The 14449-nt window shown below is 40.3% G+C and overlaps 1 protein-coding gene across 2 annotated transcripts in view; it reads left to right on the forward strand.

Moving 5' to 3' along the window:
• JAKMIP2 (janus kinase and microtubule interacting protein 2) overlaps window positions 1-14449 on the forward strand; it is a 66472-nt gene that overhangs the window by 6588 nt on the left and 45435 nt on the right. For both annotated transcript variants that reach the window (XM_058677698.1, XM_058677699.1), the window contains exons 2-6: window positions 3652-4149; window positions 8774-8983; window positions 10661-10759; window positions 11974-12120; window positions 12732-12872. In XM_058677698.1, coding sequence (XP_058533681.1) covers window positions 3652-4149; window positions 8774-8983; window positions 10661-10759; window positions 11974-12120; window positions 12732-12872 — 1095 coding nt within the window. The remainder of the gene's footprint in view (window positions 1-3651; window positions 4150-8773; window positions 8984-10660; window positions 10760-11973; window positions 12121-12731; window positions 12873-14449) is intronic.

The raw sequence follows: 14449 nt of genomic DNA on the forward strand, positions 1-14449 counted from the left end.
TCTGTTTTTGTTAATATCCCCTCTAGTGTACATAGAAAAAGACTAGTGTCTATGATTTGAAATGACAGAATGAAAGGGGGATACAGTGCACCACAGAGAGTTTGACAAGTATTTTCAATCCCTTAACCATTTCCAGGAATAGTATTGCCTTACCTTTCAGAGTACTTTAGAATTCAAGGTACTTTCACGGACATTATGTAAGGGAACTTTTAAGAAAATCCCAGTACAGCATTTTTCAGCAACTTTCTTAGAAGTAGCAAATCAAGAAATATAAATGCAAACCTCAAATTCCTCACTCTTTTCATTGTTACTACAATTTTTGTTGTTAGAAATAATTGCTAAAACTTCCCTCAGTAATTTATTACAGTAGTCTTTGTAATCGTGGTAGTGTTCCAAATGTCTGACATAGCTAGTATCTGCTGCACTTAAAGGTAAGTCCTTATCATTTGAGCCCAAGTAACTTTCCCATTGTCTTAGATGGAAAAAAATAAGTAACAAGTAGCTTAATCATTAAATAATAAGGCCCTACTTCTCAAAATGGTACTCTCCAGGACAGGGCTTAACAGACTTTTTTCTGAATAGAGAAAGATAGTACATATTTTAAGCTTTGTGAGCCAGATAGTCTCTATGAAATTACTGAGCTCCAGTTTACATCAGAACAGTGATGAACAACCTAAGAGTGTGTCTATGTTCTAATTAAACTATTCATTAAAATGGGGAGCAGGAGAGATTTTTTTTTTTTTTGGCCCATGGACTGTAGTTTTTCCATCTCTGGCCCACAGGATACCCACCTGCATTTACTGTAGAGCAATGGAAAACTCAAGGTTGCCCCCACTGGGAAACACCAAGAGGAGAACCTGGGAGCCTTGGATGTTAGTGGATGTTTCTTTTGTTGTAGTTTTATACAGCAGATTAGAGGCTGCTCTGGTAACTGAGAATGACTAGGCTCCCTAAAGTATGAAAGAGGACCCATCATTCTTTTTTCTGTTCATGGGTTGTCCAGGATAACATACTGACTTACACCCTTCAAGTTACATACGTTGTAGCTGTCTGTTACATGCTGTGTTGGCAACCACCAGGTCCATAAACATAAACAAGACTCTTTGGTGGCGTTTTAGGAGCCTTCAGTCTGAACTAGGGTAGGAGAGTTCATGAGAACAGACAAGTGTGCCAAAAAGAGCATGCCCCCCCCCCCCAAAAAAAAAACATTGGGATGGATTAGTGAGGAGATGTTACCAATATGTACTGAGAAGACAGACCAGAGAAATAAACTCTGTAGGGCAGTAAGGGTGACAAAACAGAAAGGTATGACATCTAATTTATCAATAAGACATGACAGTATGCCAAAAAGAGCTGAAGGAGGGGCAGTTCAGAAGAAGAAATTCTAGAATGCAAAACATACTTAAAGAATAGCTGAATCCCTTACCTCTGTGGTAGAGGACAGGTGAGGGAGGGGAGAAGGAAAGCGAAAAGGGGGAGTTGAAAGTGCAAGCATGCTTCTGAGAAACAGACAAGATGCTGAAAGGAGACTGGAAATGCAGGGATTTCATTCCACAGGAGATGGGGCCCTGGGTGGTTTTTGAGCAGGTACATATGTAAGACCATAGCTGGACTTTACTGAGAGGATTATCACTGGCAGTGTCTGTGAAGTTAATTTTACTAAATGAATCTCTCAGGACACAAAAGCAATGCTGCACAAGAGAAATATGAGCCATGAGTGTAAGCCATGTATGTATTGAGTTTATGTATTTTCATTTTATTTGAAAGGCAGACGGATCATCCATTCATTGGCTCACCATCCAAACACCTGCAAATGACAGGCCTGGGCCAGGCTGAACCTAGGAATCAGAAACTCCTCCCAGGTGGGAGACCTGGGGAGCAGGGATCTAAGATTTTGAGCTGCCTCCCAGCTGCTGCATTTACAGAAGGCTAGACTGAAAGCAAAGGAGCACAGACTCTGACCAGGCATTGTGATAAGGGTTATGCCAAACACCCTTTCCATATTTTACATTCTCACCTCACAGTACGTCTTCAACATCTGTATTGTGCTTTACACTTACAGCAAATCTTGATTCAAACTGAGGATATTCCAAGTGTGCAGTGTGGTAGTACCTGCCTACGGGCTGGCACAGCTCTAGAGCAAGTGGCAGGGTGGCCGTCAGTAGACGAGAGGTCAGTCACGTGAGGGAGCCTGGCTGCTACCGCATGCTCTGAGCTCCTTTAGAATAACCTTGACAGGGATAATGATATTTGCAGAGTTGGAAAAATATTATTCTGGCTAAAGGTAGGTAAACCACTATGGTAAGTAAAATGTGAGACATTTTACGTGGTAATTACAGTGGTTTCAACGGAACGTTTGAATCTTAATTTCTCTTTTCAGCGGAAAGGACTCAACTATTTTTCCCTGTTTATTTCCAGTTTCTCTGTCTCTGTCTTTCCTTGTCTCTGTCTCCCTCCTTCCTTGCCTTCTTGCCTCTCTCCTCCCTCCCTCTCTGTTATATGTGAGAGAGAAGAGCCCACAAGGACATAGAGAGACAGAGAGCAGAGGTGATGCAGAAGGAGGGTGGGGGAACAATACAACAGAAAGACTGGGAGCATTTGTGCTTTGTAACGCTAGGGGCTCACCCTGATCTGCTGCTTCGCAAAGGAACTCAGCCAGAGGTAGTAGTATCATTGGGGATCTAACGGCAAATACACATTGTTACTAAAAACATAACAAAACACAGAAGAATATTTTAAACAGAATTTGTGGTTGGCTAAAAAAAAACTATTTTGCTCAATTACTTGGTGTGCCAGCTTAGGATGCAGCAAGAAAAATGGCTGAGTAGATGTGGAGCTACAAGGAGGTATCTATGGAACAGGTTAAAAAAAAATTATTTAAAAAGTAACCATGGCCGCCAGAGTTGTTTATCACACAGATGACTCCAAGGAGCAGCAGGCATTTTTTTTTTTTTTTTTTTTTCTCTTTTGACCTGTGTGTGTGTGTGTGTGACCAGTTAAGGCAAGAGAGTATGTACTCATTGTGTTCATTCTTCTTTGTCTGTTCATTCAGTATTTTCTCTTTTGAAAACAACAAATGAGAGAAATCATTTATAATATTATCCCATGCACTGATTTATTAGCCTGACCACAGTGTCTGACTCTGAGGTGTCGTGAGATGCTCACAGGTACTAGTTGGGACCCGGCTAAGTCTGTGTAGCATAAAGCACTCTCTCAATGATCTATATTGAACTCCTTCTCATGGCAAGCAGAAAACAATTAGTAATACTCCTAACATTAATGTGCATACCAGCCACCTTGGGATTGGTAAAAACACAGCTTCTCATTCGTAGGTCTGGAATAGGACCCGGGATTCTGCATTTCTAGCAAGCTGGTGGACACTGCCTGTGCTGCTAGTCAGAACAGACACTAAAACCACCAAACATTTATACGATGTCGTGTAAATGGTCTCCAGTATTTCCTCCTTTGACACAGCACATGCCTAGCTGGAAGGCCTGGGATGACGTTGCCTGGAAGTGCACAGGGGCCTGGGATTGGAAAAGGCAGGAGGAACTGACTGATCCCAGCAGCCTGTGCTGCCGATGCTGCCTAGGAGTGCCCCTTTCCTTTGAGGCTCATTTCTTTTTCATCCTCTGGCCTCTCTCCGTCCAGGTATCCAAGCTTGAAAGAGAGAAGACGCAAGAAGCAAAGAGGATTCGGGAGCTGGAGCAGCGCAAACACACGGTCCTGGTAACAGAACTCAAAACCAAGCTCCACGAGGAGAAGATGAAGGAGCTGCAAGCCGTGCGGGAGAACCTCATCAAGCAGCACGAGCAGGAGATGTCGAGGACAGTGAAGGTGCGGGATGGGGAGATCCAGAGACTCAAGTCTGCCTTGTGTGCTCTGCGGGATGGCAGCAGTGACAAAGTAAGGACAGCGCTCACCATTGAGGCCCGGGAGGAGGCCCGGAAACTGTTCGATGCGGAGCGCCTTAAGCTCTTACAGGAAATTGCTGATCTGAAAACTGCCAAGAAACAGGTGGACGAGGCTCTGAGCAATATGATCCAAGCAGATAAAATTAAGGCTGGGGACCTCAGGAGCGAGCATCAATCCCACCAAGAAGCCATCTCGAAGATCAAGTGGGAGTCGGAGCGGGATATTCGGAGGCTGGTTAGTAATCCTCGCAGGCCCAGGCCAAACCACTTTCTTTCCAGGTTTCAGAGCTCTGTTTTGGGCTTGTTTGTCAGGTGTCGCCCTCTCAGTGGACAACCGTGAACTGCACACCTTTTGTCTAGCGCCATGCTTAAAATGCAAGCTGCATCGATAGGTAGATAGGGAGATTTATAAATAAATCAGTACAGACCATAATTGGATTGCAAGCATAAGATTTGGAATCATCTTTCTCATAAAAATTTGGTTCTTCCAGACCACAATACATGGAAAAAATACTATGTTCTTGGATCTGTGCAAAAATATGCTTCAAGTCAGCATGTTTTATGGGTTTTTCATTTATAAAACATTATTGAATGTTTTTTTTTTTTTTAAGATTTATTTTTATTACAAAGTCAGATATACAGAGAGTAGGAGAGACAGAGAGGAAGATCTTCCATCCAATGATTCACTCCCCAAGTGAGCCGCAACGGGCCAATGCGTGCCAATCCGAAGCCAGGAACCAGGAACCTCCTCCGGGTCTCCCACGCGGGTGCAGTGTCCCAATGCATTGGGCCGTCCTCGACTGCTTTCCCAGGCCACAAGCAGGGAGCTGGATGGGAAGTGGAGCTGCTGGGATTAGAACCGGCGCCCATATGGGATCCCAGGATGTTCAAGGTGAGGACTTTAGCTGCTAGGCCACGCCGCCGGGCCCAGTGGTTTCTATTGTGATGGGACCATGTTTACTTTGGGGAAATGACCTATTTTTAAAATGACTAGGAATTTTATGTCCTTGTGTTCTGTTTTCTGACATCATTCCTGGAAAAATGGTGAATCAGAATACTCCCACTGGTTACACAATGTTCCGACACATGGAAAGCAGTAGCTACCTTCCTATCCACTGTAAAACATTCAATTGGGCCGGGCGGCATGGCCTAGCGGCTAAAAGTCTTCACCTTGAACGCCCCGGGATCCCATATGGGCGCCGGTTCTAGTCCCAGCAGCTCCACTTCCCATCCAGCTCCCTGCTTGTGGCCTGGGAAAGCAGTCGAGGACGGCCCAATGCATTGGGACCCTGCACCCGCGTGGGAGACCCGGAGGAGGTTCCTGGTTCCTGGCTTTGGATCGGCGTGCACCGGCCTGTTGTGGCTCACTTGGGGAGTGAATCATTAGATGGAAGATCTTCCTCTCTGTCTCTCCTCCTCTCTGTGTATATCTGACTTTGTAATAAAAAAATAAATCTTACAATAGAAACCACTGTAATGTTTAATTATAAGTCCTGCCGAATTAGTTTGTTTGCTTTTAACAATTTCCAAGACTTAACTCAGTCTCTAAAGTTTAGTCTTTTGTTTTACCGCATGGAAACAAAAGTTACATGAATTTTTTTTACATGCTTAAAGATAAAACAAATGGAATAATTGTCTGAATGCTATAGCATACTAAGTTGAAATTGCCCAATTCTTAAAAAAAAACACATTAACTGCACTTGGATGTGTAACATCAGCTAATCCTTAGCTTTAGCCTATCAAAGAAGCTAACACCTGTTAGAAAGTAGTGCGTACCTCCCTAGAAAAAAAAAAAGTTTATTTGAAGAAACGGTAGGTTCCTTCATGTGTCAACCAATACTAAGTAATTGTTTTCTAAGAATTTCCATGATGTCCCTCAGATGTTATCTCCAGGATTTCAATTGGAAGTTAAAAAAAGTTACCATGGAACACTTTGAAAAGCTAAACATGTATAATGTTCTTTGTACTATAATACAATGTGGCTGTAAAATGTTGCTGTCACCATACATCCTGAGTGTTTTACCCCTAATTCCTTATATTGCATCGTTTGAAAGTAAAAGCCAAGCATAGGGCAGACATTGGTTTCTGCCATGACTTTGGTTTTTGAAATAATAATGACTGATGAAGAAAGAAGCAAGACTGAACCCAGGAACGGTGCAAGTAAGTAATCAGAAAGAAGCTTTGTGCTAAATGTTTTTGCTTCCTGACAGTTTTCAATGTAAATGCCACAAGTATGTGATCTTGTTGATTTGTAAACTGTTTCCATGATTTTCATTCTGCCAACACATAGCTAAAGTAGCCAGAAATGCCGCTTAGTGACCATTTGAAATCTAAGTCATTTGAAAAGTGATTTAAAAATGAGGTACAAACATCGTAACATGGGCAACTGTTTCAGTAAAACAGATGCACTTGTCTTAAGGTTTTTTTCTTCTTATTCTGTCCCTGCCCTGTCCTCTAGCTTCATTTATATAGCTGAAAGGGAGAAAGACGGGAACTGTCTGTCTAGAAAGTTCCCTTAGAGAAATCTGGTATGTATCACTTCCTACCTATGAAGTAGAATTTTGGTTAATACTCAGTATTCTGGAATGAGAGACCATGCTCAAAACCACTGTGCAGTAGCACTACTACAATACTAGCTGCTAGGATACTCCACAGAAAACCAGTTTGGGAAATGCTACAAGAAAATGGGTAATCTTGGAGCCAGGTGTGCGTAGTATCTAAGAGAGTGTTCCCTAATATCATAAACATGAATTAAAAATCAGACCTTGACACTTACTAGCAGATGAATACCAGCAAATTTTGTGTGGGTGTTTTATTTTTTATTTGAGAGGAAAAGAGAATCCAACTACTTGAGTTATCACCACCTGCCTCTCAGGGTCTGTGTTAGTGGGAAGTTCAAATGAGCAGCTGGAGTCCAGAATTGAATTCAGGCACTCCAGTGTGATTTGCAGGCATCTTAAAGGTTAGGCTAAGCACCTTTTTAACCTTTCAGGTCAGTTGTCATCACCGGAAAAACACTGATAATAGAATCTACTGAATAAGACTGCTGCTCTAAAATGAGAAAGTATCTGATTTTCTCACTATAGTGCTTTAAATATGCTAATAGATGTATACATTTCGGTTAGAATGATGGTGATGATCAGGGTGCTTATATGGGAAGTTACAGAATCAGATTAAACTAGGGAGGATACATCAGAATCAATTAGGAACATGCAGATGAGGAGCTGACTATAGATGACCCTGCTGACAGAGAAATCATTGCTCCATTAAGAACGCTGAACTCAAGTCTGATGCAAAGAGATAGAAACTAGAGATGGCACTTTTATTGCAAAATTAGCAGGATACTAATGGTTGTCCACCAGGTTATCCAAGACAACAAAACAACAGGCTAATTTAAAATTTAGTTTAGTGCCCTCCCAAAATTGACTCGAAATTTAGTTTTGTGGCTTGGAGGCAAGAGCTCACAGTATTTGGAAAATATGAAACTATGTATCTTAGTTTATGCCTCAAATATAATTTATGCCTCAAATATTTTTCTTGTCTAAAGAGCACAACAAAGAAGCTTTTTAAAATTATTTTTATTTGGAAGGTAGAGCTATATATGTGTAGAGAGAGAAAGACAGAGATCTCCCAACTACTTGTTCACTCTTCAAATGGCTGCAATGGCCAGAGGTAGACTGGTTTGAAGCCAGAAACCTGGAGCTTCTTCCAGGTCTCCCACAGGAGTGCAGAGACTCAAGGGCTTGAGCCATCCACCCTGGCTGACACTGTTGTCCCAGGCCAACTAGCAAGGAGTTGGATCAGAAGTGGAGCAGGCACTACAGGAAAAGAATTAGCCCACTTCATCACCATGTCAGCCCCACCAAGAAAAATTTATACAAAGTGATTAGTCATTAAGAGATACCTTCAGAAGAAGAAAATAGCATATTTTTGTCTGTATTGAATGTCTTTGCCCATCTGCATTTTGAATTTTTACACAGAATATAGTGAAATGAGATTAAATGTTAGTCAATGACCAGGTTGTCTGTTTTACAATTACTTTATTAGTCCATATCCAGGGATGGCAAAAAGGTTTCATGTCAATGGAACTCTGATCCATTGGTATCTGATGCCTTTGTCTTTTCATTGAGAAATGTTTTTGAGGCCATGATAAGGTTTAGCAGGAATGTGTTGGAATCAATAAATATATCCCACAGGGGAAATATTGTCTGATACAGTATAGCCTGATATTTTCCATCCCTGTTCCAGTTCCCAACCATCAATTTCAGAGAGCAGTGGTGGAATAGTTGCTAAATAATAGTTGCTATACAATATGGATGAGATTTGAAAGAACCACAGGACGTGAACCTAATTCATGTCCAAATTCACTACTTGAATGTAAACATGTTAGTCTTTGGAAATGACTAGGTCCCTGGGAAGTCTACAGTTTCTTCAGTCATAAATGTCCTACTAATTTTGGCAGCTGTTAATTTGAATTGAACGTTAATGTTCATTCTCTGTGTGGAGAAAGAAAGTTAAACATTGTAGTGGCATATTTATGTCTGTCTTTATCTACTCCATTAGCCTATTTTTAAGTTTGCCTTTTCTTTCCAACCCCAGACCATTGCAAGGAATCCATTGAATGAAAACATCCATGCAGGATACAGCAGAGGAAAAAAATTACTCTCCTTGACCTCTAATTAATCCCAATAGCCATTCATTTCACAACATAACTCAACATATTCATGAATTTGTTCCTTTGTCGTATTTCCGGTTTTTTTTTAATATTCCATATCAGAAGAAAGAGGTTATGTCATTATAAAAATGTATTTCTTCACAGATTTATTAAATAAAAATGACCTGGATCTCATTTAATTCAGATGGATGAAATCAAAGCCAAGGACAGGATCATCTTCTCCCTGGAAAAGGAGCTGGAGACCCAGACAGGCTATGTGCAGAAACTCCAGCTGCAGAAGGAGGCTCTGGACGAACAACTCTTTCTTGTCAAGGAGGCTGAGTGTAACATGAGCAGTCCAAAACGAGAAATTCCGGGAAGGGCAGGAGACGGCTCTGAACACTGCGGCAGTCCTGTAAGTCTGTCCAAGTTGGGGTTCAGAACTCAAAAGTCATCTTTTTTTAGCCTCCAAATTTTAGTTTTCACTTAAGCTCTTTTCCTTTTACACAAGGAATCAATTTTACCTCCCACTGTAAAACCAGCTAGTGTCTTGGGAAAACGGTATTCTACTCTCAGAGACAACTAAGTGTTCTGTGCTGCATTAGTAGGTCACGTGAGAACTAGAGCTCTCTTTAAAACCCTCATAAAATTCTCTAGACGAGCAATACTTATCCAAGTTTATGTCTGTTATAAGAATCATAAATTAGAAGAGAGCAAGCAATACCTGTCCAAATTCAAGCCAATTATAAGAATCATAAATTAGATGAAAATATATAAGCTCTTACCAAGAGTAACAATTTTTCTTCTGTGAGCAATTGTGTTAGAAATTGGTAAATAAGGCTATCGTTTAAATGGATCAAAATGTGTAAATGTATCGGAAACTAAACTGCTTATACTCTTCATGTGAAAGCTTCTAGTTTTGTTGGACTTGCCACTCATTTCCCTGGAATTATAGCAAGTTCTTTACAGCAAATTCTTTACAAAAGTGCAGAGATACAATAGGACATTTAATTAATACCTTAACTACAGCTATACCTTTCAAATTATTATCTGTTAAACAATTAAAATGTATCATTTAAAAATAGAAATAGGTTCCAAAGTACTACTTTAAACCAAGAGATGAATAATTTATGAATTGGTATTCAAGATATATATATCTCCTGGTGGGTGGTAGAAACAGTACTGATCCAGCATGTATCAGAGGTAAATTTGGTTCAATCACTGACACCTGCAATATAGCATAACTGAGGAGAAAACAGCATATATATGTATTATTTATTCACGTTATATACATTATATAGGTATATATGTGTATATATGTAATATGTGTATATATGTATATATTTGATCTGTTGATTCTAGCCATAAAACCTGAAGCTGACTATGGCTTCCCAGATTTGTATCTATTTTGTTGACTCTGCTATGGTATAATGGCTCTGGGGTTATAATGTGTATAAAGCTGCTTATAAGCATTACTGTATTATCAAAATATAAGATGAGAATGTAATTTTAAGTGTATGTTCATAACAGTCCCATGGATGGGGACAGAAGTAAGCCAGGATTGGTGGGTGTAAAGTGATTTGTGGCAGTTTCGTCAGTTGCATTGGACAAAATACACAGTGGAGGGAGGGCTATCCTACCAGCTATTGGTTTTTATACATGAAGGTAACCCACTGACCTTTTCTCACTGTTTTTTCTACAAAGATATGCAGGAATTTAAAAATCTATCCCCACCTCCTAGTCAGTGCCTGCAATGGTTATGTATAATAGCAATAGGTCTGTGTAAGCTGTGGGAAGGTACAGCCGTGACTTAAGGGTTGATCCTTGAACTCACATAATCACTACATGACCTCGGTCCTACAGCATTTGAAGCTGATTCAACCTTCTGCCGATGCCCCTACCATGAATCCGCAAGAAATCCATTTGCAGTTTCTACCAGGACTTCAATTATGAGTTAGGGGAAAGAAGTAAATAGTTACTCTTCTCTAAGAGAAAGTTTTACTTTCAGATAAAGAATATTGAGATTTTAGAGCAGTGTTCCAAAATTGAAAAGGGTTACTAAAGAACTAGCTATTTTAATTTTCATCTGTAGGATTTGCGAAGAAATCAGAAGAGAATAGCTGAATTGAATGCAACAATAAGAAAATTAGAAGACAGGAATACTTTGCTGGGAGATGAACGAAATGAATTGGTGAGTTATACTCAGAATATTTCCCATTTATCTTCCTGTTCGGCATTGTGTTATGGAAGTGTCACGTAACAGAAAAGAGTACACACATAATAAAGTTAAACTTTAATAAATATTCATGACATGGTACAAACCTCCAGAAAGATTAATGGATAAGTGCAAAATTAGCCTGGCAGTGAGGATACACTTGTCCAACAGCAGGGTGCCTGGGTTTGGTTGCCGTTCCAGCTCCCTGTCAGTAAAGACCCTGAGAGGACACAGTGATGGCTCAGGTCACTACGTTACTGCCACCAGCCTGAGAGATCTGGGTTGAGTTCTCAGGGTATGGCTTTGGCCCCAGGCCCATCCTGGCCATTTTAAGAGCAAAAGGAGAGTACTTTTAAAACTCTTTCCAGATATTCTTCATTCAGATCCATCAATCTGGAAAAAGTTGAATAACAAGAACTCTAAATTGGAAACTCATTTTGTATAGGGTGACCATTAACTATATAAACAGGAGACTTCTGAGAGTGCAAGGTAGAACTATCAGCAATTGCTTTTAAGCTCGAGGATATTTGGGCAAAATCTGGTGAAATCTTTGTCACCACTGTCAGGTATTACTGACCTCTGGTAAGCTGAGCCTCAGGGATGCTGGATTAGAACTGGCACCCATATGGGATCCCGGTGCGTACAAGGCAAGGACTTTAACCACTACACTATTGCACCGGGCCCTACATGGGATTTTCACCCACAATAAAACACACTGTGAGTTAAGGGGTCACAGCAACATCTCTGAGGGACACAGCAGGCTTGGAAGACAACTCTCTGGGCCTCAGGTCCTGGTTGTCTTACTTTGTGACCTTGAAGGGGGGTGGACTGACCCAGCGAGAGGTCATTGAAGGTCCAGAGAGCAGAGCTGAGAATGCTGGATTACTGTTATAAGGGGAGCAGTTCAGACAAGAAGAACTTTTAATTCCCCTGAGCATTTCCAAAGGCAGTACTTCTACAGCACCTGCTCATGCTATAGTTTGATAACAGATTATGAAGACTGAGGTGAAAACCAGCAGAGGAAATGGTAACCACTGTAACTGAACAGTTACAGGTTAAGATTGTCATGTCAGCAATCAGCCCGGAGACACCTAGTGCAGAAGACAAGGCTGGGGACAGAGGGCACTCCCTCTCTCACCTCTCCCCCAATCCTGTCCACAAAAGACAAATTTTAATTTATTTCTTCCCAGTTAAAACGTGTGCGAGAAACGGAAAAGCAATGTAAACCTCTTCTGGAAAGGAACAAGTGCCTCGCCAAGAGAAATGATGAGCTGATGGTCTCTTTGCAGCGCATGGAGGAGAAACTAAAAGCTGTTACCAAGGAAAATTCAGAAATGGTTTGTATGCGACTCTGCAAAATGGTGGCACGTTTGTAATACCTGCGCCCTGCCTGCTATCACTGCAGCCGCCTGACTTTTTTTTTCCCCTGCTGATTCTCTACATACAACGCTGTTTGGATTGTCCCTTATGTAAGCAAGGAAGCTTTAAGAAAGAAGGCAAGAGAAAGTTGCTGGCTTTGAAGTTGATACAATTTCTAGATTTACAGAACTATAGAAGTATTCCCAGGAATCTGCACGCTCCTTAAAAGCTCAAAAATTCCAGATCACCTCCCTTAAAGATGCTCTTCATACACCTTGCCAGCAGGCATGCTTTGGTTCAAAGATCTTGCACAGTAGATACCATTATTATGTATGAGTGAGTGATATGGTAATGTACTCCTTGACTTCTGATACATTTAGAGAAGCCTTTAGATAATCCCAACAATTTCAAAGTCTTAAAGCAAATGAAATGAACTCTGTGTGTGTGTGCGCGCATGCACAGTAGTCTGGCTGCACAGTACTCAATGCTACCTGGAATTTCATATGTAGTCTACAAATCTTTTATGCTCTAAGTTAATGTTAGGCGTTTTTAAAAGGTTTATCAATATTTTCTTTTTTTTTTAATCCAGAGAGAAAAGATAACTTCCCATCCACCCTTGAAGAAATTAAAATCTCTGAATGACCTTGACCAAGCTAATGAAGAACAAGAGACAGAATTCCTAAAACTGCAGGTCATTGAGCAGCAGAACATTATTGATGAACTCACAAGGGTAGGTCTGGATCAATCTGTAAATTCTAATCCATCCCTAAAATTCAGAAGCCATAAACCAACACACTCTGCAAGCTAATCATTTTGGAGTAATCCCAGAGGCTTAAAAGATTCTTTCCTGAAAATACTTTATATTTCTACATAGATTTATACCCTTTGAAATATAGCCCTTTGTTATCTAACCTGGTAATACAAATAAGAACTGCAAAGCACAGTAACAGAACTTTCAAATGTACTGTTACATAAGTGGGTAGAGTGGCTGTCTATTTCTAATTTCCTTCCAGTTTATTAAGATCCTGAAACTCGGAGATGAAATATTTTGCCTGCAGACACAGGATTGAATCCCAGTATTTTCTAGGGTTAGTGAAGAGTCTAACACATCAATGTTATTTAATTAGCATCTGTTGAATAGGCAGGAGCATCATAAATACCTGATGGCGGGGCAAATTCCAGACTGGATTTTTCTGATCATTGCTGATTTCATCTGGTAGATTCCCAGGAAGTGGGATGGGTGATTTTAATATTTCTAAGGAATTTCCACAATGTCTTTCATGATGGTTGTACCAGTTTTAGGGTAATTTTTCTACATATCCTCAGCAACATTTGTGTTGTGTGTATGATAGCCATTCCTCTCCTGAGCAGTTTTTCATGTGTCTTTGGCTATTTAAATTTCATCCTTGACAACTGCCTGTTCATATCCTTTACAGATATCCCATTTCTTAATGGGATTATCTTGTTGAAATTTCTAGAGCTGTTTACAGATCATGGATATTAATCCTCTATCAGTTGTATAATTTGCGCATATTTTCTTCCATTCTGTTGATGGCTTCTTCAGCATGTTGAGGGTTTCCTTTACAGTGACGCAGTTTCTTAGCTTGATGTAACCCCACTGGTCTATTTGCAGCATTTTTGAAGAGATTGTTCTTTCTCCAGGGATTAGATTTTAGCTGCTTTGTCTAAGATTAGCTAATTGTGGTTGTATGGATTTGTTTATGGGATTTCTGTTCTGCTCTATTGGTCTACATGTCTATCTTTGCGCCACTACCAGGATGTTTTGATTATAGCTTCCATGTAGTATTCATTGAAATCTGGTATTCTGATGCCTCTGGCTTTGATTTTGTTGTTTAACCATTCAGGGTCTTCACTTTCCTTTCCGTATAAATTTTAGCATAGTCTTTTTTTTTCTAGATATTAGAGGGGTGTCATTGGTATTTTGATTAAACCTGTAAATTGCTTTGGATAGTATGGCTATTTTGATATTTATTTTTCCAATCAGTAAACATGGTAGATTTTTCCATTGTTTATGTCTTCTATTTCTTTCTTATTGTTTTGTAGAGATTATAAAGATCTCTTATGTCCTTGTTTAAATCTATTCCAAGGTGAAACCATGCAAGCCCATTAAATATTGGCCACACCTTCAAGTTGGTGGTACAAGAATCACCCAGCCATTTCTTAAATGTTTGAGAGACCGCCAGCGGGAAACATGTTGCCACAGGTTCTCGCCCAGACAAGGAGGGGTCAGTGATGCTTAAAATCCCAAGACCCTTCCAAATACCTCGGTATCCCCTCCTGTCTCCT

This window comes from Ochotona princeps, chromosome 19 (genome assembly GCF_030435755.1).
Source record: "Ochotona princeps isolate mOchPri1 chromosome 19, mOchPri1.hap1, whole genome shotgun sequence".
In the NCBI taxonomy this organism is placed as follows: domain Eukaryota; kingdom Metazoa; phylum Chordata; class Mammalia; order Lagomorpha; family Ochotonidae; genus Ochotona; species Ochotona princeps.